Source organism: Elgaria multicarinata, chromosome 22, assembly GCF_023053635.1.
Source record: "Elgaria multicarinata webbii isolate HBS135686 ecotype San Diego chromosome 22, rElgMul1.1.pri, whole genome shotgun sequence".
Lineage (NCBI taxonomy): Eukaryota > Metazoa > Chordata > Lepidosauria > Squamata > Anguidae > Elgaria > Elgaria multicarinata.
In genome coordinates this window covers 7660804-7687230 of record NC_086192.1, presented here as the reverse complement: position 1 = coordinate 7687230, position 26427 = coordinate 7660804, and the positions used below count along the sequence as shown (strand labels likewise).

The 26427-nt window shown below is 48.4% G+C and overlaps 1 protein-coding gene across 2 annotated transcripts in view; it reads right to left on the bottom strand.

Moving 5' to 3' along the window:
- Positions 1-26427, bottom strand: part of ACACA (acetyl-CoA carboxylase alpha) — a 221542-nt gene that overhangs the window by 141062 nt on the left and 54053 nt on the right. For both annotated transcript variants that reach the window (XM_063146546.1, XM_063146547.1), the window contains 10 exons: positions 25915-26060; positions 24856-25006; positions 22976-23110; positions 22086-22232; positions 20398-20586; positions 18293-18393; positions 17287-17375; positions 13386-13510; positions 6239-6352; positions 956-1069 (listed from right to left, as the gene is read on the bottom strand). In XM_063146546.1, coding sequence (XP_063002616.1) covers positions 956-1069; positions 6239-6352; positions 13386-13510; positions 17287-17375; positions 18293-18393; positions 20398-20586; positions 22086-22232; positions 22976-23110; positions 24856-25006; positions 25915-26060 — 1311 coding nt within the window. The remainder of the gene's footprint in view (positions 1-955; positions 1070-6238; positions 6353-13385; positions 13511-17286; positions 17376-18292; positions 18394-20397; positions 20587-22085; positions 22233-22975; positions 23111-24855; positions 25007-25914; positions 26061-26427) is intronic.

Here is a 26427-nt window from a genome sequence, read left to right as displayed (position 1 = left end):
CAATGACAGATCAGGGATAACGGGGGAAGATTGCAGGAGGCTTAGAGGCCAAGACCCACCCTTGGAGGACCCAAGGAGGCTTCACAGGAAAGATTAAGCCCATAGGCTGGGAGTTCTCTTCCCTTCTTGTAGACCAGCCTTCCTCAACCTGGGGCGCTCCAGATGTGTTGGACTGCATCTCCCAGAATGCCCCAGCCAGGTGGCTGGGGCATTCTGGGAGTTGTAGTCCAACACATCTGGAGCGCCCCAGGTTGAGGAAGGCTGTTGTAGACTATACTGAATTAGACAGGTCAATGGATTGAGTCAGTATACCCATGCGACACAGCCCATTCTTGGGGGACTTCGAATAGGGACAGGCAATAGACGTGACTCTTTTCTTTTTAGATTTGGGGTTGTTTCCCAATCATACATAATACACTTTTAGCCAGCATGGTCTTTTTTTAGCCTGTATGCTATATATCATTCGTTTCTGTACTGATTTTATGTACATTATGCTCAACATCTAAGGTCCTACTACGAGGGAAACGTGGAGGACGGCAACAAGGGAGAAGGCCTATTCAGTGTTGGCCCCCCAATTCTGGAATGATCTCCCCGATGAGGCCCGCCTGGCACCAACATTGTTGTCTTTTCACCGCCAGGTCGAGACTTTTCTCTTCCCCCAGGCATTTAGCAGCCTACGCTGAGTTTATAAATCAATCCCAGATCTATCTTTCGGACCGGCTGAGAGCTCAAAGTTGTTTGTAAACGTATGTTGCCTTTGTACGCTGTCTGTTTTACGTTTTTTATTATTTTAAATTTTGTATTTCGACTTTTTAATGTTTTAATCTTTTGTAAACCGCCCAGAGAGCTTGGGCTATGGGGCGGTATAGAAATGTAAATAAATAAATTTCTTTAAAAGGTTTAAGAAAATTCAAGGTTTTTAAAAAAGAAAAGCATTGCTTATATACTCCCGTACCTGGAGATTCTCTATGCAGAACTGGTGCCCGTACATATCAATGGCAGAAAGGAAGATGGATTCCACCTGGTTGTGACGCAGTTCGTATGACGGCAAGTGGGAAGCTATAAGGACCTGAGGAGACAAAGGAAAAGTCACAGTAGGATTTTTGAGAGCTGACATGGGAGTCTAGAAAGCTGAACTTTAAGCCTAGAGTCAAGACCTTGCTCAGGTATAAATTTAATAGGGAACCTTAAGGCAAAGCAATAGCTCCGTTTCCCCACCTGAAAAACAGCTCCCAAACACCACGTACTTCAAAAGGGGGACGGTTTTGATTGGAAAGGAGATGACAATAAATAATAAATAATGACGGAGGGAAAGAAGGTAGAAGAGGAGGAGGGGAGGGATGGGAAGAAGAGGAAAAGGAGGGAAAACGGATAGTATAAGACAGTTCTCTGCAGCTCAGTTTCCCCATCTCTAAAATGGATCAAAAACACCACATACTTCAAAAAGGGTCTGTTTTGATGGAGGAGGAGGAGGAGGAGGAGGAGGAGGAGGAGGAGGAGAATAGTGCTTTCTGTAAAAGCTCATCATATTTCTTGTGGATGAGCAGAAGATAGATTAAGATCTCTGCTGATTTACACAAGATTTGCAAAGGTTTACTGCTCCCCATTTTTTGCAAACAATAGCAACAAAAAGGATCACACACACACACAGACACACAACGTAAATAAATAAATTAGTGTGCTAAAACAAAGAAAGCTCGAGATGGGGGAAGCCAGCAGTGCGTTTTTATGTAAAAAGGACGGTGAGCCGCGTTTTGCTACAGAGAAGCGCGGGGGGGAGTTAGGATCCCTGATCTGCAATCGGTGGATAAGCTATCAGGAGGTTTTCAAAAACCCTGTGCGATTTCAGAGGGCAGGCGTGCGAAGTAAGAGAGACGCTGGCTCTCATTTTGCCAAGGACAGAAAGCCCGAGGAGGGCAGGGAGGAGCCCCCCCCCACAACGCCAACGGCAGCAGGATAAAGACATCCGCCAGAACGCCGGCGGCCCCAGCATGCCGCTGGGAGGTTCAGCAACCCTGAATAGTTCAAGGGCGCGGAGAGCAATCCGGCGGAAGGCGGAAAAGGTCAGCGAGCGGCTTCAAACGCCCGGTCGTTTTCGATGCTCATGCACTGGAATTAAAACAAGAAAAAAAGGAGGCTACCCAATGGAAAACCGGGGGGGGGGGGTGGAGGGTAGCAAGCGGGGAGGTAGGGGAGAGAAAGGCAAGCTTCCAGGGGCGCAGAATTATTGTGAGACAATTAGATCCTTCTCAGTCTTTCCGTCCCGCGACTACTCTAATTACAGAGACAAGCCATGAGCAACCGAGATGGGCTTAAAGAGAGAGAGAGAGAGAAGGAGAGAGAGCGCTACCCAGGTGTGCATCTGATATTTAAATTGGAATCCAAGATGGGTAACCTCGTTTGAGGGGGAGGGGGAACAGACACAAATTAAGGCTTTATTTAAAGCCCAAGGGAGGGGGGGGAAGTATTTCCATCAGGACCCGGGCAGCCGCCAACGGATACCACGGCCTCCTCTTCACAGGCTGCGGATCATTTCCCCGGCTGAAATCCGGGCCATACATCCGGCTTTCTTGCACGGGTTCCAGGCCCGACGTAGTTTGAATGCCGCCAAGGTGGACTGAGCCGGCCCTTTTCCATTTCTCAGTGTTTCGGTCTTAAGTTCGGTTCATCCCGAAATTCGAGAGGTTTTTTTTCCCTTTGTATGACAATGTGTACACATTTGTGTGTGCAGTTTTCCTAATATGCATACTTTGCCAGTGCAAAATGTAGAGGCCAGACGGATAACAGAAGCCAGGAGGTCCAAGCGTCTGATACTGATATTAGTCTGGCTGCACTGGCTGCCTGTACGTTTCCGGACCCAATTCAAGGTGCTGGTTTCGAGCTATAAAGCCTTTAATGTCTCAGGACCAACCTGATGGAGCTCCTCTGCCAACACATACCTGTACACAACATCTGAGGCACGCCTCTGAGCACCTCCTCCGAGGGAAGTTCGGAGAATAAAAACAAGAGAGAGGGCCTTCTCGGTGGTAGGCCCCCTCCCGAACCAATTGTAGAATACTCTTCCCAGAGGGCTCCGCCTGGTGCCAACATGGTCATCTTTTCAGTGCCAAGACTTTACTCCCAGGCATTTGAAGGCGTATCGTGGGGATTTTTGTGCGTACATTTTTGAGGGGGTTATGGTCTGTACAGATTGTTTTGCTTCTTTTATTTATTTATTTTTGGTATTTTTAACGGCATTAAAGTTTAGACTTAGTAAGGCCTAGTTATCAGCAGCAACAACTTCAAGCTAAAATCCGTGGGTATTCTTCAGGATTTTTGGTCCCGCCCCCTTTTGCCTTCGGCCTCGCCCACCATTGGAAGGTGGGGCCCCGAGAGCGTCTCTGGACTTAGAATCATAGAATAGTAGAGTTGGAAGGGGCCTACAAGGCCATCGAGTCCAACCCCCTGCTCATTGCAGGAATCTACCTTAAAGCATCCCTGACAGAGGGCTGTCCAGCTGCCTCTTGAAGGCCTCTAACATGGGAGAGCCCACAACCTCCCTAGGCAATTGGTTCCATTGCTGTACTGCTCGAACAATCTGGAAGTTTTTCCTGATGTCCAGCCGGAATCTGACTTCCTGTAACTTTAGCCCATCATTCTGTGTGCTGCACTCTGGGAGGATTGAGAAGAGATCCTGGCCCTCCTCTGACAAACTTTCAAGGTCTTGAAGAGTGCATCCTGTCATCCCTCAGCCTTCTCTTCTCCAGGCTAAACATGCCCAGTTCTTTCAGTCGGTCAACATAGAGCTTTGTTTCCAGACCCCTGATCATCCTGGTTGCCCTCCTCTGAACACGCTCCAGCTTGTCTGCATCCTCCTTGAATTATGGAGCCCAGAACTGGGTGCAATACCCAAGATGAGGCCTAACTAGTGCCGAATAGAGGGGGGAACCAGTACTTCGCGCGATTTGGAATCTATACTTCTATTAATGCAGCCCAAAATAGCATTTGCTTTTTTTTGCAGCCACATCACATCAAAGAGCTTCAACATCCCCACTTTATATGTCAGTTGCAGCACCTTGAATTGGGCTCGGAAACGAACCGGACGTTTCTAAATAAACGTTCCTATTTATTTTCGCAAGTTGCGTTTTAAACATTTTTAGCGCAAGCTGCTTCGTTGGGGCTTTAAAAAGTTATGTATTTATTATTTATAAAGCCCCATCAACACGCCTGGTGCTTTACAGGGTCCCTGCCCCGAGGGAGCTTACAATCTAAAATTTGACACAGGGGAAACAGAGGAGGCCCCTACAGGAAACACAGAAGCAAGATGTGCCTGTTCAAGTGCCACGAGGCACTGGTTCCCTTCTATTCGGCCCTGGTTAGGCCTCATCTTGAGTATTGCGCCCAGTTCTGGGCTCCACACTTCAAGAAGGATGCAGACAAGTTGCACAACACACAAGGGGAGAAAGGGGGAGGGAAGAGGAACAAAATGATGTCGCCCTTCCACAGGGCTGGTGGGATGGCTGTTTCCCGTTTATGGAACCCCCTCACCTGGGAAGGCCACCTTTCTTTTACTCAGTCGGCAAAAACTTCTACTCTCACAGGCACGTTGGGTGTTTTTAGTGTTTTACAAATGTCCGATACTGGGTTGATCTTGGCTGCTCTGCTGTTTTAAGCCTTTGGAGTTCTGGATCTTTATTGTTTTCATATTTTTTATATAGTTTTAGCTATTTAACTTCCTTTTCCCCCCAAGGACACTTGCAGACCGTGCAGCATTTGCAGATGGTTCCGGTGAGTGCTGCGTGGTCCACAAATGGGGAGCTGGGGGCCAAATGTGTGTGTGTGGGTAGTCCGCCAGACTTCTTCCCCATATGGGGCACCCGCTACATCTCTATCCTAGATTATCCAGAGCTGCTGGATCATCGTGTGGCTGCCCCATGTGGCGAATCACTGAACTGCAAGAACTCCCCAGCCCTGGACTGACTCCGCCCATTCAAGCCACCCATTGGATCCCCCTGGACAGGAAGGAGTAGAGGGCTTCCTGTTCCCCTTCTAGTTGAGCCTTGTTTGGACAACAAAGTCTTTCTGAGCTCGGGAGTGTTCCTGCATTCTTGGTTGTCTTTCTGTCTGGATTTCTGGCTTGCTCTTCAGCTCTGCCTCCTGGGTAAGTCCTCCAGTCCTGACTCACTCTTTGGTCCCAACTCCTAGCATGCCCCCCCTGACTCTTGATCCCTGGCTCACCCCAAACCTGACATGGACTTCTTAGGACAGAGATGCCAAAATGAACTAAATAAATTCTACATCAAACAAATATATTATTTAAGGCAAATGAACGGCTAGGTATCACGGGTGCAGCAAAAAGAGGGTAACCAGTAACCAGCAGGGGTGTAATGGTAAATTTGGAAATGCAGGCGCTCATCATGACAGTCGCCATAGCCACGCCCCCAAGGGGAGTCCAAAAATGCAGGTGGGCAGTGTTGATCCCGATCTACAACCCCCTCCTAGCAGATTCCATCTCCTTCAAGGCAAGATGTTTTTGTAAAGCTCGTGGGTCTTAATAGGGAATTGATGGATTTGGGGAAATCTGTTCTGTTTGCATTTTAATGACTGTCAAGAGCCTTTCGTTCTGTCGTTCCCTCACTGACGGAATCAGATTTTGCCCAATTTCCTGATTTTGCACAAATTCGTACTTGCAAAAATGTGCAAACCTCCACCCCAAATGTGTAAAAAAAGAAAAGAAAACACCACCCACCGACATTTTCATGCTTTCAACTAGGGAGGAAATGTGAATTTGGGGGCATTGTTTGTTTTTTAAAAAATGTGCGTATTTTTCTACGACTAAATTTGTGCAAAATTCAGGGGGGGGACCAGAATCCATGCAACACCGGAATAGCGGTTCCACTGCGGAATCGCAGAAATCTCAAGCCATTTGAGCGCGTTTCTCCGACATCCCTAGTTTTAATTCAAGACCAAGCTATGCCAAAATACTTTGCGTTACGACAAGGAACAAGATATTGTCGCGGGGAAAATTCATTTCCTCCCCCAGCTACTGTGAGGATTGCAGCTCAGCTCAGAGGGAACAGAGAAGTCGGAGGGGGGGGGGTACACATGACTGCAGCGTCCCTGCTCAAGTGTTGTCGCTGTGTCCCTCTGAGCTCCGGCCGTTGGTAACAGGGGAAATTGAAAGCAGTCTGGCTTTGATCTCTATGGGATGCAGGTAAACCTGCATCCGGTACCCAGTGCGGAAAGAACGGCCCCTTACCTGTCGGGCTCGTAGTGCCACCTTGGCGTTGGTGGTCTTACTGAGTTGGGTCAGATCCGTCAGAATGTTAATGAGCTCGTCCGTCAAGGTTGGATCTCGGCCACACAGCTGGTCCTGGAGAAGGAGGAGGAGGAGGAGGAGAAGGAGAAGGAGATAAAATGAACAGGAAACACTGGATTTGCAAACATTTCACCCGAGGCAGACAAAGATAAGAGATGCAGCAGTCCACTGAAAGCAAGGTGGAACATGCAATGGTGCTACCAGCTCGGCCTGTTCTGTAGCAGCTCTTCCAATGGTTGCCATGGATGACTGGTACTGTGGCTGGAGAGGGGAGAATTCCGGGTCCTTGGAAGTCAATCATGCTGGGCAAACCTCCGCAAAATCCGTTTAGCTTCCCACTTGGAAGTCTGCAGCACCTGGTTAACAACTAGGCCAGGCTTCCTCAAATTGGCGCCCTCGAGATGGGTTGGACTGCGACACCCATCATTCCCAGCCCGGAATGATGGGAGTCCAACACATCTCGGGGGCACCAGGCAGGGGAAGACTGAAGTACACACTTAAGAAGCAACCGTCTTCCAAAAAGAAAAGAAAAAAGGATTGTCCTTTGCACTGGTTATTTATGGGTGGCGTGGGGTTTTTTTAGTCTGGCGGTCGTTGTCTTTAAAGTGGGATCTGCAACTAAATTTTGCAACGTAGTTCCTCTTCCAGCCATATGCACGATGCTCCATTCCTCCCCTCTCCCTTGGCTGTTTTAGGGGTCCCCAAAAACAATAGTTAGTATTCTGCAAACCCTGGGGTTCCCCCAAGCCCCATGGCATGTAAATAAGAACATAAGAACCTAAGAAGAGCCCTGATGCTGGATCAGACCCAGGGTCCATCTAGTCCAGCACTCTGTTCACACAGTGGCCAACCAGCCATCGGCCAGGGATGAACAAGCAGGACATGGTGCAACAGCACCCTCCCACCCATGTTCCCCAGCAACTGGTGCACACAGGCTTACCGCCTCGGATCCTGGAAGTAGCACATAACCACCAGGGCTAGTAGCCATGGATAGCCTTCTCCTCCAGGAATTCTTCCACCCACCCACCCACCCTTTTAAAGCCATCCAAATTGGTGGCCATCACCACATCTCGTGATTCCATTCTGGCTTTGAAAGGTTCCACACTGACCTCTGAACTTCAGAAATGAGAGGGGCATGATAGATTTTGTGTCCATACCATCATTTTCGACCGCTTTCATTTGTCCCCCAAATATTCAATTGCTTTAGACCATCATCCCTTGAGAACAGGACTAATAATATTTAGTGGGCAAAGATGCCGTTCAGTTGCTCTGAACCCATGGAAGGGAGCAGGCTGTAGGTCAAATAAATAATGTAATATAAATTAAGGGGACAAGGGAAGAAAGTGACCTTACGCTTTTGTTTCAGTTGGAGAGGATATTACAGGTAGGTTAAGGTGGTGTTTTCTTTAAAAGGGTGAGATGTTGTTTTTAAAAGGGTGACGTTTATTTTTTTATTTTTTAAAAAGCATTGGGTTGCCTCCAGTTGTTTTTGGCCTACAACTCCCATCAGCCCCAGCTCCAATGATCAGGAATGAAGGGAGCAGTAATTCAAAACATGGGAATGGTTCCAGGTTGGAGAAGCCTGTTCGCTGGACCCTTATGCAGCCGGAATGGCATCACCCATGTTGTTTTAATCTTAATTTTAGAATTTCTGTAAACCGCCCAGAGAGCCCTGGCTATGGGAACAGTATATAAGTGCAATCAATCAATCAATCAATAAATCACCCACAGACATCACAAAGCGCCCAGAGAGCTTTGGCTATTGGGTGGTATAGAAATGCAATAAATAAATAAATAAAAATAAGAGGGAGATGTCAATGGGCTTGGCGTACCGCAAGGTTTGCAAGAGAAGTAAATCTCTCTCTCTTCAAAGTGTGGGGAATGAAAAGGTGGGGAGAATCACCAAAACGGATTGACGCTTGCTCAGCGGCTGCAGAACGCTGAGCGATTGCTTTGGGGGAAACCAGGAGAGGGAGGGGGGACGCAATGGAATATTCTGGAAAAGGGTATGGCTGATTGGCTGGCAGCCCGAACGGGACTGCGCAACACTGCACCCCTGATTGCCAGATGCTGTGGGCAAACAGGAGATGTCATTATTTCTTAAAGCATCTGTATCCCGCCCCCTGTATCGCTAGGCTCTCAGGGCGGCGTACAGATAAAAATCAGAACAAATGGAAACATAAATCTACACAGCTGGAAAAAAAGCATTAAAATGGTTAACAAATTTAAACCGGTATAATTTTTTTAAGCAATAGAAACAATTAAAAACAATTAAAACTGCGTGACCATGGAGATGGGAGGGCAAGCAGGATGATGTCATTGTCCTCCGGGGCGATGTCAAGGGTAGGTTGGGCAGTTGCTGGGGGGGGGGGAAGCCTGACCAGAGCCCCCCTGGAATTGCGCCTCCTCTCCCTGGCAACCTGCTTGTTCACCTGCCTCTCGCTCTGGCCCAGTTAACAGCAGTGGTGGTGAGGAGGAGGAGGAGGAGGAGGAAGAGGAGGTGCCGCGGCCTACCTGCTCCCTGGCTCCCTACCTGCCAAGCAAGCAAGTGGGAGCCACGAGGAGGAAGAGGATGAGGAGTGAGAGCAGCTGCTGTTAATGGCAGTGAGAAGGGAGACTCGGTGAGGGAGGGGGGCATTGAGAGGGTGTCTGTAAAGGCTCTCAAAACCCTGGAGCTGGATGCCTCCTTATGAGTTTCCCAGAGGCATCAGTCTGGGCCTCCATCGGAAACAGAACACTGGGGTAGAAGGAGCCCTGTTCTGATCCATCGGGGCCTCTTTCGTTGGGCCCGGACCACTGGCCAAGCAGGGGAAAAGCCAGCCAAATTCCTTCTCGCTTTGAGCAGCCCTCACGACTGGCACAGGTGACCCCCCCCAAAAAAGAGAAGCGTGGGGCAGAGAGGAAGGGGGAGAAGTTTAAAGCCCCCCCTTCCTTGCACGAAGAAATCATCAAACCACCTCAGAAAAACAAAGCCGGGTGGCGGCGTCCCATTGGCTCAGTCCTGCCCCTGATTGGCAAAAGGCGGCGAGCGGCGCCTCAAACGGCTTCTTTGACAAGGCCGAACGCCTCCCCGGCACCCCCCATGTAATTACACACTTGAGTGACTGGACTCTGAAGAAAATTGAAGGCCTGAGCTGCGAACAGCTGCCATTTTCTCTCTCCATCATGCCGGCATGATTGCTTGAGAAATGAACAGCCCCGGCTCAAAGCTACTCCAGAATTCTCAGAGGAAATATGGCTCCGTGTTCAAATAATGAGATTCTTAAGGCAAGCGTTACTTACAATCACACCGCCAAAAAAGAAAAGGAAGGGAAAAGGGGAAGGGGGGAGGCGAGAGAGAGAGAGAGAGAGAAAGAAAGAAAGAGAAAGGTCCTTATACCTTACAAATTAGTATTTAAGGAAGCTGGTGGCAGTTCGGGTAGCGGTTACTTGTCAGCTCTTCTTAGAGGATGAGAAAAAGAAAGGGGGTATTTTGTTTTTAATTTTTGATTCGGCAATTGATTTTTAGAGACAGGAATCCATGAAGTCCTTAGCACCGAAAAAAAAAGGCGAGAGGGGCTAGCAGCTTGGGAAGACCAAACTCTATTAATTAGCGTCTTTGAAAGCATGACTCAGGCAATGATTGATGCCATCAATCCTGCCGTTAACTCTCCCACGTGCCCTATAAAAAAGCGGGAGGGGGGGTGTTCTTCGCTCAAATGTTATTTAAATTAGTCAAATTTCACCCCCTCTTTTAGGATGGAGGGGGGGGGAAGTAAAATCAATGGCTGACCTAGGATGGTTCTAACAAAGAACCCCAAATCCATCTTCAAGCGAGGAGTTGTTAGAGAAAAGTTTTCTAGCCATGCATCAGGTTTTGTGGAAGCCCAATTTGCACTTGTTTAGAATGGAGCAAACTGTGTTGCGTTGACAGCTTTGGCGTTTTTTTGTCAGGGAAAAGCAGGCCTCAGGAACGTGAATTTGGGTGGGTGGGCAACTGGAGCTAGTGCAGAACGCAGCAGCTCAGCTATTTGTCAGGAGCTGCCTCCTTTCAGCACCCCTAGCTCCCCCAAGGTCAAGTCTGTCCCCTCCAGAATATCATCCCTCCACCTTGCCCTTGGTCGGCCCCTCTTCCTTTTGCCTTCCACTTTCCCTAGCCTCAGCCTCTTCTCCAGGGTGTCCTGTCTTCTCATTCTGTGGCCAAAGTTCTTCAGTTTTGCCTTTAATACCATTCCCTCAAGTGAGCAGTCTGGCTTTATTTCCTGGAGTATGGACTGGTTTGTACAAAGCCCTAAACAACCAGGATACCTGAGAGAGCGCCTTCTCCCTTACCAACTTGCCCGATCACTGAGGTGGTTGGAGGGCATGTTCATGGTGGTTCTACGTGGACCTGTGGCTCAATTGGAGTCCACCAGGAGAAGAGCCTTTAGTGTGGTGGCCCCTTTTCTTTAGAACTCCCTGCCCCCGGAGGTCAGTCGGGCACCAACACTAGGCTGTTTCCGGCGCCTCCTGAAAACAACTCTGTTTCGACCAGCCACTGTTCTTCTGGTTCCTTTGTTTTTAAATCGAACCATTTTAATCTGCTTTTTTAACCTTCTTTCTTTTTACTGTGTATACCTATATTCACCGCTCTGGAATCTTGCGTTCGATAATTGAGCGGTATAGAAATATTGTAAATAATAATAACGATGATGTTGATGATGCTAAGCCTGCTACCAGTTTCAAAACTGTAACGTACAGCCGTAACGCACAATGAACAAGAGAAGATTCTCAGATGTGAGTTCATAGAAACATACTAGAATGAGTCCAAAAGGCCACACAGCATAAGCCCTTGCTAAAATAAACAAAAAGGAGGCTGGTGGCCTCCAGATGTTTTGAACCGCAATTCCCAGAATTCCTGACCACTGGCCATGCTGGCTAGTCCAAAACCGCTGTGGTTTAAGGTGTCTTCGGAATAGGGCCTCTGTCTATGTATTCTCTCTTGCTGGCTATACTTCAGTGATAGAGCAATTGCTTTAATTGCAGGTTTCCGGGTTCAATCCCCAGGTAGGGCTGGAATCAGTGTCGACAGTACGTGTCTACGTGGACCCAGGGTCTGAATCAGGATAAGGCAGCTTTTTATATTACCATGTGGGGGACGGGACAGTCCACCAGGAACAGGCATGATGAAGAAGCCTGTGTATCTACTTGGGTTTCCTTTTGCAGTACTTTTTGCCCCACTCTTCAACCGGAAAGGCTCCTAGAGCGGCGTACATAAGGTCAACCACAAACAAGGCAGCCTTCAGGCTCACAGTGTAAAGGATACGACACAAAAGGAAAAAGGGCTGGGGAGGCAGGAGGAAAAAAGGCACACTCTGCACCATAATTCTTATAGTGCCCAACTGGAATGGAGATACAGTGAAGGGGGGGAGAGGAGGAGCGGAATGGAGCTGGGCTCTCGGCAGAGCTGATGGAGTGGCCCTGCTTGCCTTCTCTCCCTCTGGCGTACCCTGATGGGATGGCTACAGTGGCTTTTTTTAAGGGATCACCTGACCTCTTCTGTCCAAGCGTTGTTAAGCAACTGGCCCGCTTGCAGGTTTCCGTATTTGGGCAAGTAATTAACCGTTCAACATCCAAACAGTATGCAAAATTACAAGGCAGTTCTGTTTCTTCACATGCTCAGAGCTGGAGGCTACAGAGTTCTCTGGCAAGAGCGGCGAAAGGAGCAAGTGCCGCTCTAGGAGAGCTGCCGGGGTTGGTTTTTTGCAGCAATGGCTGATGGGATACCATCAGGAGGAGAGAGAGCATGGAGGAACTGTCAATCAAACGTCGCGAGGGATTTTACTAAACTTCACGGTAGTTGAGTCACACAACGACAGAGTTAGAACACGTTGTGTAGGGAGCGCTCCCTAAAAACTCAAACCGCTGAGTGGAGTTTTTCCACAGCGTTGACTAACGTGTTGTCTGAACTGAGGCTATCAAATCCCTTCACAATTGCCCCTTCTACTGATCCTCTAATTTTTGTCCACAAGTGTGGTTTATTGTTGCTATTTTTAATTCTCAATTTTGTTTTGTTTCGGAGTTCAGTATTTTAACATTCTTTTTTTTTAACCTGTTCTCTCCCCACGTCCTCCTGCCAACATCTTTTAACAGAACTACGCATTTTATGAATGTTGTGAGCCGCTTTGGGAACTTGGGTCAAAAAGTGGACACAAATCCAAAACATGAAACTATCCATATGCTAACATTATTTGAGACCCTCCTCCTAGGGAGGTTCAGAGGGTGGCAAACAAGGGAGAGGGGCCTTTTCGGTGGTGGCCCCACTCTGATTACGGAATGCCCCAACCCCCAGTGAGATCCGCCGAGTGCCAACGTGGGCCTCCTTTCAGCGCAACCTTAAGGCTTTCCTCCACTTCCAAGCATTTGACAGGATATGATAAAGGTTTTTAATCAGTCCCAGGATGCTTCTGGCTGAATGTTTTAAATTCGTTTGTATGCCAATAGTTTTTATATTATGTTTTGTACTGTCTTTTTAAGGATCTTTTGTAAACTGCCTAGAGAACTTGGGGCTGTTAAGCAATATAGAAATATAAATAGTAACAACAACATTTGTATGCCGCTTTTTTACTAGAGTGGAATACAACTCCTGTTCATCTTTCCCAGATCTGTCCCCAAAACTAGTTTCATATTAGGATTTGAATTCCGGGCCCTATTAACAAAAAAATAACACAGGCTGTAAATGACTCTCGGATCCAGTAGCAATACCCTCCTGTTACTCAAAACAACTATTGTGATATCAGAAGCCGCTGGATGAAACCTGAAAAGATGACACCGGTGTAAGATCCTGGAACAGTACAACAATGGAACCCATGGCCTAGGGAGGTTGTGGGCTCTCCCCCACGAGAAGCCTTCAAGAGGCAGCTGGACAGCCCTCTGTCAGGGAGGCTTTAAGGTGGAATCCTGCACTGAGCAGGGGGTTGGACTCGAAGGCGTTAGAGGCCCCTTCCAGCTCTAGGATTCTAGGATTCTAGGATTGAACGACCCTGAATAGGATCCTCTGGCGTTCCGAGTAGGTTAGAAAGACCCCCCAAAAATGAAACCCTCCAAGGCCCCCAGGAGCCTGACTTACAATGAGCATCGTCACGAGGAGGTTCTTCTTGGTGACTTGAGCGTGAGAGAAGATGTAGTTCAGGACGGCGTTCATGTCAGTTTTGTTCTCCTCTCGAAGGGCGAAGACGCACTTATCGTAGTGACCTGTGGGCAGAGAGCGAACCACAATGCATTAGTTGAACACCATGGGCCAAATTCAAACTCCTCCCACAATTGGCCACACACCCCATCCCCCCCCCACAATCCTTTGATGGTTTCCCAGCTTTGGCACATTTCCCCCATTCTGAAAGTTTGAAATGCGTCTCCTGAGGCTCAGTTACTGGCCTTAAGGGCTGTAAGCTAAAATATGTTGGGATTTGAGGCTCCACCCCCTTTTACCTTCAGCCACGCCTACCAATGGAATGCACCCGCCCCCCGAGGAACACTGAATTCTGACCTTGGGCTGAAAGGGGTTCAACCCATGGAATATATCACAGATTGGAGGTAACAGCGAGGAATCCTCCCCTGAAAGAACCCAAGGAGGCTTCGCGGGCCAGATACAGAACAACCCCGGGCCGTTTTCGGCCTGTGGGCCAGAGGTTCCACACCACCAATGGGTGGGTATGTGTGTGAGTGTACACTGGTACCCAAATGAGGATACCAGGTGGGAGTACTTGGCCATCTAGGCCCCGGGTGTCCGCAGCCCTGGCGCAGCAAGGCGTCTTTTCCCATAGCCTGATCCCAGAACCTTTCAACCCGAGGCCAAGCTTGGGTTCTCCTGGCCGGAAGGCAGGTGCTCCGACCAGTGACTGGGCTCCCTTTGCAGTATGCTAATGAACAGTACATGCTTTCCCAGGAGCCGATGGGGAAGAATTCTCTTCCAGCAGCCCACATCTCCAGGGGGAGTATGCCACGCCTCCCTGGGCTCTGAAATTTTAAGGAACATTGCAAGGTCTAAATCATTGTAGTTGTTGTTTTATCCCATCCCTGCCCTCTCCCTCCACTTCCCCGCACCCGAAACTCTGCTCGCGAAATAAAAAATAGCAACAGCAGGCCAGCTTCTCTGAAAGACAACTCGGTCACCATCCACCATTATCCATATCCCCCTACAAGCCGCAGTGGGAGGAGAGTGTTGAAGGGCAAAATTTTGCTCCAGGTCAGGGTTGGGCAGTTTCAGAGATAGAAGCCCAGAGCCAGTTATCAAAAGCCAAGAGACAAAGCCAGAGGTCAAAAGCCAGGGCGAGTGGAAGCTGGTGGCTCCGATGTCAGGGGTGTGTGTGGATCCACTCTGGGTTTCAGTCTGAACCCGTCAGAACACTAAAGGAGCTCTCCACACTTTGGATAGTTCCTTTAGAGTTCTGACAAGTTCTGAATGAAACCCAAAGCGGATTCGCTGCCCCACTGACATCGGAGTCATCAGCTTCCACTGGCCAGAGATAACTGCTGCTACCTAAGCTAAGGCAGAGGAACCCCAGGCCCTCCAGGGGGATAAATTCAGCCCTCTGGGGTTCCCCAGATATTCATACCCCGCTCCTCTGGCCTCACCCCCACTTCCCCCAACCTCCCATCACATGATGGCGTCTCGGCTTTTGTGCCGTTTCCCCACCCCCCCTTTCTAAAAGGTTGAAAGGCCTCGCCTAAGGTTGAGATACTGGCAGCCAGAGATTTAAGTTAGCCCATGCTGGTATTTTGGGCCTTTGGGGTATTTGGGGGAGAGGGCTCCCCTTTTGCCTCCAGCCACGGGAAGGTGGCTCCCAAGAAATGAAATGCAGTCCTTGGTAATGAAAGCAGTTTCCCACCCTTGGCCTAGGCCAAAGTCCCAATCTGAACAGGAAGTAATGCTTCCGGTTCACATGGAGGCCGGTAGCTCATAGTCAGGAGCAGGCCCGGTCTCTCCGGTGTGTATCCCGTATCAGTCTCGGAGCCTGGACAAGAAGAAGAAGACCAGCTAAGATAGGAAGCAGGGAAGAAAATTCTGCAAGACACTCCAGGAGTCGAGGAGGAATCTTCCCAGGAACTTATTGAACAGGAGGCCCAGGCTCAGAGATCCTCCTCCACGCTCCTGGGAACTCAGCCTTTGTTGGAGGATGGGAGAGCGTCGGAACTGACTGGTCCCAGAGTCTGCCGCAGGCTCAAGCGGACGGAGTTGAGAGGAGGTGGGAGGCGGTCCGTCAGGTTAGCCACTCGCCTGTGGTTACAGCTTGAAGACCCTCCCTGAAGGAGGAGTCCGGTAAAAGCTTGTCAGGCATAGCGGGAAACTGTCCATATAGTTGATAGGCAACAGCCTTGCTTCGTTAAGCTAGTTAAGCTTAGAGGAGAGCTCCTAGCCTTCACACTCCCTTCAAGTAGGAAGAGACGTCTATTTACTGAACAAAGACTTTGTGGATTGCATGGCAGACTTCTTCACTGCCTCACGTCTCGGAGGGAGGGCTTGGCATCATTACACTCATCACACCTGTGAGGAGCACACAGAGTTGAGAGTTCTTGTTTCTAGTCCCAGCAGCTCCTGGCAGTCACCGCCGAAGCAACGGCAAAGCCGGTCGGGTGCTGCGAGAAATGGAAGTTCCTTGGCAGACAAATACTTGCGGGAAGTGTGCCTTGGGGGGTAAAGGGGGGGGATCTGAAAAGCACCTATCTAGCTCCTCAACCTGGCTGCTACCCATCAAGGCTCCTTAAGAGTGCCAGAACGCAAGGTTTTCCATTACAAGGTCATCTGTAGCACTGAAATAGGAGTGGAAATTGATCTCCCAGTTTTCAAAACAAGAAAGAAAAAGAGGGCTAGGTTAGCAAGGTGTAAGAGAAGGTGAAGGTATTTTCTACAAACAGAGAATTGCGAGCTATGTGGGGCGTTACTGCCATCCGGTGGTCAAACGCAGGATAGAAAGATTCATAGAATCATAGAATAGTAGAGTTGGAAGAGGCCTGTACTGCCATCAAGTCCAACCCCCTGCTCAATGCAGGGATCCACCCTAAAGCATCCCTGACAGATGGTTGTCCAGCTGCCTCTTGAAGGCCTGTCATGTGGGAAAGCCCACGACCTCCCTAGGTCATTGGTTCCATTGCCATACTGCTCTAACAGTCAGGATGTTTTTCCTGGTGTCTAGCTGGAATTTGGCTGGGGAATGCTGGGAATTGTAGGATTATTATTTGTTTGCTGTCTAAATGTGCATAAGACTGTGTCCTAAAAGGAAAGACCTCCACGTGAAACTCTGGAAAGCTACTGCTAGTGAAAGTAGACGAATGAATAGTTTGACCCGATATAATACAGCTTCTTATGTGCTGATATAGAGGGGGGTGGGGGATCTCGGTTAAAATGCCAAGGGATAGAAGGAATATGTCTGGAAGACAGGGGCTCATCCGCCTGAACCCAGCTGCGGTAAGTGGTGACCTGCAAGAGGTGACCTGAAGCATTCTGAGATAAGGCTAACAAGAACCCTGCCTGATATTGCATGTCAGATGTGCTGCAAACTAAACGGTTTATCCCGGGCAGGAGATTAACCCTCGTCTAAACCGCGCATCCCGTCAGCTCTTAAGAATGAAATCTCCAAAAAGACAACGTTTCTCAATTCTGGTCCAGAAAGAAGAACGGATTTAAGTTAAACTTGAGCAAAAAGGTGCCACCTGGTGGCCAGAGGTCTAACTGCGGCACCTCCAGCCGTACCGCGGAACAGCTTCTGCCAAACTGGCGCCCCACCAGATCTGTCGGACTACAACCCCCATCATTCCCAGCCCATCATCTCTGGAGGGAACAAGTTGGGCAGAGCTACTGGTAAACAAACAGCCAAGTTGTGCTCGTTTCACACACATTGGAAATCTTATTTATTTATTTATTACATTTTTATACCGCCCAATAGCTGAATCTCCCCCCCTTCCCCGCCCCCCATCCAAGTCCCCTCCACCCCCACCCAGAAATTCAAACCCTGAATTTGCACGAGACCCACCGTGCTGGAACTGAGTCTCCACCTTCAGGTACTGCCGCAGCAAATCCATCACCACTGCCTTCATGTGCCCTCGGATGCCGCTACGGTACCTGCAGCACACACCCCGAGAGAGGCGAGGGAACGTCAGAAGAGCCCTGCTGGATCAGACCGAGGGTCCATCTAGTCCAGCACTCAGTGGCCAACCAGCTGTCGACCAGGGACCAACAAAGCAGGACATGGTGCAACAACACCCTCTTACCCATGTTCCCCAGCAACTGGTGTACACAGGTTTTATTGCCTCTGATACTGAAGGCAGCACATAGTCATCAGGACTATTAGCCATTGACCGCCTTCTCCTCCAGGGATTTATCCAGCCCCCTTTTAAAGCCATCCAAATTGGCGTCCGTCACTAGTGGTAGCGAATTTCATAGTTTATCTAGGTGTGAAGAAGTCCTTCCTTTTCTCTGTCCTGAATCTCCCGCCCATCAGCTTCATGGGATGAACCCACTGGGCTCTAGTTCTATGGGAGAGGGAGAAAAACATCTCTCTACCCACATTCTCCACACCATGCAATAAGCTGCTAGTCCTCATGGTCACTGCAAGACATATCGCCCCGATGTTGATTTTCTGGGGTAGGTGTGTTCTTTAAATCCTGCCAACACACAACGAGCCGTTTCACAAAACACAAGGGGGGCTAATAAAGAGTTCCAGATCACCTCAACCGTCCACCTTCACCAGGTTTTGGACATCAAGAATTATGGAAATCGGGGCAGCAGGCCGAGTGTTTAACCACCCACAAGTCCTGCAAACCAGGTCACTGAGAATTCTCTGCAGCCATGAAGGCTAGAATCAACTTTTATGACGAGCTGCATTTCTTCAGAGTCCAGCAGCTCAACAAAAAAAATCCTGTTCCAGCTTTACTCTCTGAGCACTGGCTCTTGGGGCTTAGATCCTAAACCGAAAACACGCGTCTAGCCCTCCAGGATCCGTTTCTCAACCCACTTGCTCTTCCGACATGAGGGCTCACCTCTGTACCAGCTGCACAATGCTCTGGGTGTTCATGAAGAAGACCTCGCGCTCCGATTTGCGATTCAGGGTGGCCGCGTGACTGTCCAAGATATTGGCGATCTACGGGAGGAAAAAAGAGCCATAAAAAGGCAGCTGGGCTTATTGAACCCGACGGAGGTTCCCTGCCAGCAAAAAAGCAACGGCGAGAATTTGACATTCGCGGGGATGTATGAATCCTGCCACTATGCACACAATTTCATACCACGTGTAACTATTCAGCATCCCCAGGGCTTTTGGTAATATATTTTTTTTAAGTGCAGCTTTCTAGGCCTTAAAGATTGCAAAGGTGCGTTGTCTTTTCCAAAGGAGATGGAAGAAAGAGCGAGACGTGGGACTCAGCAGGGCAAACTTTTCGCATAGCGCCTTGCCCTTCCCTATGAATGGCAGGATATATTATGCAAAGTAAGACTTTCTATGCAAATTTACATCATTTGAATCTTTTTTTAATATATAAATCCCACTGTGGCGTTACACCCCACAAGTCAATTCCAAATGTATGTCTGCAGTTTGTAAGTCTGTGGTTTTTAGAATGTTGGCCTGAGTGGGCGGAGTTAGAATGTCTTGGGAGCGGGGAGGAGTGATGTATAAGGGAAGGACGGAGGGGATTGAAAAAACTTTTCAGGGAGACTTGTTAGGTACTCTTAGAGTCTGTAGTGCTCTCTGTGTTTATGGTACTTAAGTTCTGGGAAATTTGAGAGTCAGTGTACTGAGTGGTGTCTTTAGAGTGTGGAAGTATATCAATCAATACTGATAATAAAGAAAGTTCAAGAGTGATTGTGTAGAAAAAGGAAAGCGCGTATGTGAAGGAGTGACAGGATTGTATGAAAGGTTTCAAAAAGGTTTTTAAATGTTGTTATTTGAAACAAAGCTTATGAACTTTTAAAAATAAATTTTGATTGTTTTGTTTTTAAACTACCACAAAAAGCCCATGTGTCTGTTTGGCATTTATCATCTTAAGTTTACACATTCTGCACCCACTCTGACAATCATTCACCTAAGCAGATATAACTCACCGCGCATTATTATATATATTAAAATCCATTCTCCATTTTAAACCCCTTTCTCCACATAGTTTGGAGGAAGGTGGTTTTTATCCCTTGCCTCAGGCGTATCAAGCGGTGGGGCTTGGCCTGAGCAGGGAGTAGCTGCGGCCGGGTCTGGTGTTCAGAGCCTGTGTCGCCCCACCCACCTTGACCACAAACCATGTTTGTAAACGGATCCAACACATCAAATGAAAGGCAAGAATAGAACGCATTTTTAAAACATCGACAAAATGGATGAACTAGCCACAGCAAATGACATTATTCACCAAGAGCTCAGGAAAATGAAGAGAGGCTTCACCTGGCATCTAAACAAGGAAGGGGTGGCGTCACTAAACCTACATTAACCTCGAGAACTTAAGGGCACAATTCCAGGCATGTTCTGGGAAACCATATTTCACAATTAGAAGATTTTCAAGTAATGGCGCTGGGATTAGGTTCTTGTTGAAATACTGCTAGTTAGATTTCTGTTACTAATATTTATTAGTGTATATTTGTAGATCTACAGAATTATGATTTTTCCAGCAAGGTTTTTTTTATCAATCAATGATACTGATTAATTCTGTAACTGAGGTAGGCCTTAAGTGATCATTGCCTGTTAATAATATACGTATCTACCTTTTGCATATTTGTAGATAATAAGTTTTTAAAAAGAAGAGGAAGAGAAAGCGTCAGGTGGATAGGACGGGTGTTCTGCAGAGAAGGGAGCCAACACTCGAAAGACCCTGTTTCCGCTTGCCACCTACTTAACCTCCAAAGGTGCGCTTACTCGGAGCAGGGCCTTAGGGAACCATCTGAATGAGCAGGAGATCCTTCAAATAATTCAAACCCACTGTAGAACGCAGATCTCTTTTGTGCAGAATCTGCTCTCTGAGATATTTTTGGCACCGAGCATTCACAGTGCAGGACGCTTCCTGCCTCGGATGCCGTCCTCTTACCTCGAGGCGAGATCTGCCACCCAGCAACCCAGGCCCCAAACCCTTTCCCATCGGCCGCAAATGTCCCAAGGAGAGACGCTCCCCACCTGCTGGCTAGGGAACTGGCAGAGAACGGACGTGATGTTGCTGGCATACTGGGCCATCTCCTTTTTGATGGATTTTTCCACATTAGGGGGGATCCGCCCAGAGACGCTGGTCATGATATCCTGAAGTTCCAGGAGAGGCAAGGAGGGGTCCCGCAGGGTCTTCATTAACCGTTCAACCCAGTCCTTCACCTGGGTTAGAGGAAAAGGAAGGATTAGGATTTCTTTTCAAAAGTTAGGATCATAGAACACTGACTAATACGGAATCAGGCAGTGGTTCCTTCTACTCCTGTATCGCCGGCACAGGGGCAGTTGGCACAATCAAACAGCACACCGTGGCTAATTTAAGCCAAGGTGGTCTGCGGCACATGCTGGTGGCCATTTTGAATGCTGAAGCCACGGCCGTGGCTTGCAGCGTCCTCCGAACCTGGGGGACTGCAGGTGATGTGAGGGTTGTTTAAGCCTCACATAAACCGTGGTCCCTGGGTTTGCACAACACAACAAGCCACTGGTTGAATTTTCAAAAAGAATGCATCGCAGCCCAACGTGGTTTAAATTAGCCACAGTGATCGGGCAACCTGGGTCACTGAATAGCAACAGCTCTCTGGGATTTCAGGCAGGAGTTTTTCCAACACCATGGAGCTACAATCTCCTCCCAAAATTGGGGACAGGGTGGGGAGCAAGGTGACTTGATCCCTAAGGCTATGTTGTCTCTACAAATTAACACTGGTTCTCAACTGTCATGATTCCCAGAGCAAGAACTCCAGGAACCTGAACATAAGAAAACACAAGAAGGGCCCTGATACTGGATCAGACCGAGGGTCCATCTAGTCCAGCACTCTGTTCACACAGGGGCCAGGCAGCTGTGGGCCAGGGACCCACAAGCAGGACCCACAAGCAACAGCACCCTCCTGCCCATGTTCCCCAGCAACTGGTGTATATAGTCTTAATGCCTCGGATACTGGAAGTAGCACATAGCCATCAGGACTAGTAGCCACTGATGGCCTTCTCCTCCTCCATGAATTTATCCAACCAGCTTTTAAAGCCATCCAAAATGGCAGCCATCACTCCATGTTGTGGTAGTGAATTCCACAGTTTAACTCTGCGCTGAGTGAAGAAATCTTTCCTTTTATCTGTCCGGAATCTCCCACCATTCAGTTTCATGGGATGATTCCGCTGGGTTCTAGTAAACCGCCCAGAGAGCTTCAGTTTTTGTAAACTGTCTAGAGAGCTTTGGCTATGGGGTGGTATATAAATAAGAATAAGAATAAGAATAAGAATAAGAATAAGAAGAAGAAGAAGAAGAAGAAGAAGAAGAGAGAGAGAGAGAAATGTCTCCCTGCTTGTAATCCACCAGAAAGTGTGCATAATGGAACAGATTTAAAAAATATAATAAAATAAATAAATAAACCAATTTTTTAGAAGACTGGAGATTTTTCAGGGACTATTCTCAATTCCGCCCCCCCCCCCCAAAAAAACCCTCTCCCCCTGCAATTCTAAATTTTTTCAGGCATACACACACTATTTTGCAAATAGCACATGACACACAAAAGAAAGATGTTCAACATTTATTCCAACTGGAAGATTTAACTGCGGGGACAGAAAGAGTTGACAACAGACAGCGGCTTCAGCGTAAAATTTTAGAGCTGCTGTTTCGTTCGGTGACAGAAGGGGAAAGGAGCTGGCGGTACCTTGTTATTGAAGAAGGGCTCCGGCAGGCAGTACCCATTCATCACGTTGACCAGGTTGTCGAGGACGTAATGGAAGACGCGATGGAGCTTCTCGCCTCGGAGCGCCGTGCTCTGGATCTTGGGCAGGACACCCATGTGGAGTTCAGCCTTGGGGGGGGCAAAACAGACATCATTATGCCAGGGAAAGGGTGATAAAGATTCGTTCCGAGGACTTACCTGCAATGCTATGTGCTGCGAGAGTTGTCCGGAGAATCAGACCCAGACGTGTCAAACAATTGTCAAGACTGCCAGCTACCGGGGGGGGGGGGGGAATCTCAAAACAGAAGGCCTTCTGGGAATCTCTAGGCCACTACTTTTCCCGTGAAAAAACGCAGACTTTCCAGAGCCCAAAGCAGCTCCACTCTCACTCCTTTAAGGGATCGGATGCTGCTTTGCCTTGTTCCTATATACATTTCCTGCGTGCAGCCAAGCACTTCCTGCGCGCAGCCAAGCACTTCCTGCGCGCAGCCAAGCACTTCCTGCGCGCAGCCAAGCACTTCCTGCGCGCAGCCCAGACTCCATTGCCTCACTTTGTTCCTGCCTCATTCCCTAGTTCTCTTGGCTCTTTGGCCCCACAGGTCCCACTTACTTACGCTTTTCTGCCACCCCCCCCCCCCACTGCCACCTTGGAATTGACCACTGCTTGTCCTCCTGAATATACTAGAGGAGCCGCTTCTATTGCCACTAACTAAGCCTTCACAGAGGCCTTTCAACCTTTTAGAAAGGGTGAAAAAACTGCACTAAAGTCGGGAAGCCAACAGACGATTGACGGTTGGGGGGTGGAGGGACACGGCCTCCTGAGGACCCGAAGCCAGAGGTTCAGCACGTCAGGACCGAGCCGTGAAACCTACCTGCTGAACCCGACTCGGGTCGTCCAGCTGCAGCTTGGCAATCACGCAGCCTGGGTCGAGGGCGGCACCGGCGCGCTTGACGTAATGGATGCAGCCCGACTCCACCGCTGTGAGCGTCATCACCATCTTCATGACCTGGAAGCGAGAGGAGACGAGGTCAGGCGTCTGCCTTCCCCGAAGACTGCTGACTGGAACCTGCTTCTCCTGCCCCCGCCACCCTCGTCGAGGGGCCAGCCCCGTGACTCAGTTTATCCTTTAGTCGGTTCTGGGCTTGCAGCTGAAGAGGGCTGAAATTCAACAGGCCACGGTTGCGCCTCATTGAAATGACAGTACAGATAAATACAGAAAGACTAATAAATCCAGGAACGACACTGGATCCAGGACTGGGATCAAGGTTAGGCATGGCTGGGCATCTGCCAAGGGCCCACACCCAAGCAGGGGCCCACCAAGAGGACCCCCTTGGAGTCAGGGATACGTGAATATGGCTGCCAGTTGATTAAAGAAATCAGAGTTAATTGTTCAATTAAAACAGGAGCCTGAACTATTGTTACGTTTATCAAATTGCATGAAATGGTTATTCTGCCAAACAAACAAGAGCCGGATTTATATGCAACGAACAAACGCAAATATGTTGGGTTTACTAGATTATGGGAGAGCAACCCAAAACCTAGTAGAATAGAACGGATTAGGAACATTTGAAATTTATGTGAGATCGCTAAATCTACAGCCTTGCAGAATGCAGAATGAAATAGACTCTGGGGATGGATAGGCAGGAAGCTGTGTTTCAACATATCCAAAATACGTCTTATATGAAATTATACGATTTATAATGAAGAGATTTTAAATTTTATTCTACTGGGTCAGTCGAAGGGACTGTTCGCACAGAACGGCAGCAAATTGTGGGTTAATTAACCCATGATTTGCCATGCCATGTGCTGGGCACATTCTGCAGACTTTTTGAATTTTCAGCCCCTGACATGCCTATCGGGGGTTGCTACATGACGTCTGAACCCAGACACAATGTGTCACTTCACACACCACACCGGGCTCATTCATGCTGAATATGTAACCCCTGATGGGGTTGCAGCAAGCCATCTGAACCCAGCCATCGTGGGTTATTCAAGGGTTAAACAACCCTCGCATAATCCTACTACAAACTGTAGTTATACAACCCAAGGTGAGCCCTTCGTCATCATCATGCGAACCAGGTCTATAGGTCATTTGTGGGTTAAATAACTAATTGTATGTTAACAGTGGATTGTTTAACCTATGAATAACCTACAATGTCCAGGATGTCAAGTAGCAATACTGATCAAGGGTTGAATATTCAAAATGGCCACAGAACACACCCAGCTCATGCTGCAACAAATTGCAGCCATTGTGTGTGAACCGGTTTTAAAAGTGTTGGCAGGTATATACTTCGTAATTAGGAAATTAGGAAATTTGTATGTTTTCATGTTCCTATTTGTAATGTTTGTTATCAGTTTTGTTACGTATTTCTATTGTTTTTTTAAGGGAATGGAAAAAAAAGAAAAAGAAATCTTTGAGTTAATTGTGTGAGTTTTTAATCTACTACCTCCTTGACATATAAATAGAACGATCCTGAAAAGACATGTTTTGTTTATAGATGCATCCTTCATATGGGAGAATACCTCTTCTAAGATGGCGACTAACGGTATTTTAAAAGTACTTGTATGAAAATATTAACCTGCCCGCCCCCCCCCCCCCCGAGGCATCTTTTTTAATCAGAATGATCTAGCCAATTGACTAAGTGTGTCAAAACCCTAGAAAAAAATATTTACTAAGTGGGTTTCAAATGAGCTCTTCCTAACCCAGGTTCCTCCTGAGGAGATGCGTCTAAGAGGGCCAAAAGCTGTTACCTCGATTTCAGCAAAACACTGGCCTGCGAAGACATGCCCTCCGTCTTCCACCACGTACTGGATGAGCTTCCCTGCTGAAGGGGAACGCAGAATGGACGGATCGTTTTCCTTCTCAAACACACAGGTTTTGTTGCCAATGGTAATGCGATATCTAAGGAGAGAAAGCAAGGAGGTCACAAGCCGGAGAGAGAAAGGGATGACTGCAAAGAGGTTGTCTGGGAGAAGGGGTGTATGATCGCCACAGCTACAGCAAGGGCTCCTGGGTAGTTTGGTGTTGTGTCCAATAGAAATCCTTTGGGGAGGGGCCTTACCTCACTACAGGAGTGCCTACTTTCAAGGCTTTCTGCTGCCTAAGGCAAAAAACAAGATTAAATTGTTTCTTCAACACTGGTGATGGAACAGCATCCTCCATTGAACTTGAAGGCCGCAGGCTAGTTTAGGGAGCACTGGGCAGGCAGTGAGGTACACAGGTCTCTCCTCCAACGTCTCATTGCTACCCCCCACAGCATCTGCCGTCTGAGGCAACTGCTTCATCCTGCCTAATGGGAGGGCCTTTTAGAACTGGAGGGAGAGGGGACAGGGACGGACTGCACAAAAGCCAGGAAACCCCCAAATAGTGGTTGCGTAAAGCGATTGGAGCCAGGAAAAGTGTGTGGGGGGTGCATCTGGAGAATCCCAAAGGGCCAGATCAGGATGGAATTGTCCCACAGGCTTGAAGCTCTGCAAAAAGGGTTCACAGAAAAGGGTTTGTAGGGGGATACAAAGGAAGCAACAGTGGGGAGGGTCTATAGATCAGTGTGTCTGTAGCTTTTGCATGCAGAAGGTTCCAGGTTCGCTCCTTGATGCCTCCAGGTAGGGCTAGAAAAACTCCAGCCTGAAACCCTGGAGAGCCGTTGCTGCCAGTCAGTGTCGACAATACTGGGCTACATGGACCCAGGGTTTGACTCGATCTAAGGACCCTTCCGACGTTCCTGACTTTCCTCGGGGCAGCATTCCATTTCCGCAAACAGGCGAGGTTATCAATGGCTACGAAGCCTCGCGTCGAGGCGCAAGGGCTACCTGTCCACTTCCTCCTTCATGTAGGTGGTGTAGCTGCTGCCGTCATAGGACAAGAGGAGACCTCCATCGCTCAGCCGGTGAACGTCGACCTCTACGCAGGAGCCGTTCATGATGACCACGTAGGAGTTGGGCGACTGCCGGGTCACCTGCAAGGACAGGAGGGCACAGGTGAGGGAGGGCGAGGCTCAAAGCCGTTTCACTGTAGATGTTCTAGAAGCACACTGGTGACGGACTAAGGATTATAATTCATGAATTCCGTTTACCTCTTTAGTGATCTTGATTTATTATTATGCATGTTCTTGTTTTCGTTGCGTGGAGTTGGTTCACTTTCTTTCAAAATACAGTAAAATTTACTGGCCTGTACTGATGGGAATTGGAGTCTAACAACACCTGGAGGGCCATGGGCTCCCAAGCCCGGCCCTAGAGCTTTTCTGCTCACCCTCTGGTCTACTCCCAGGAAATGTCTGCCATAATAAATCCACCAGCTTTTTAAGATTCTCTTGAATTTTCTGC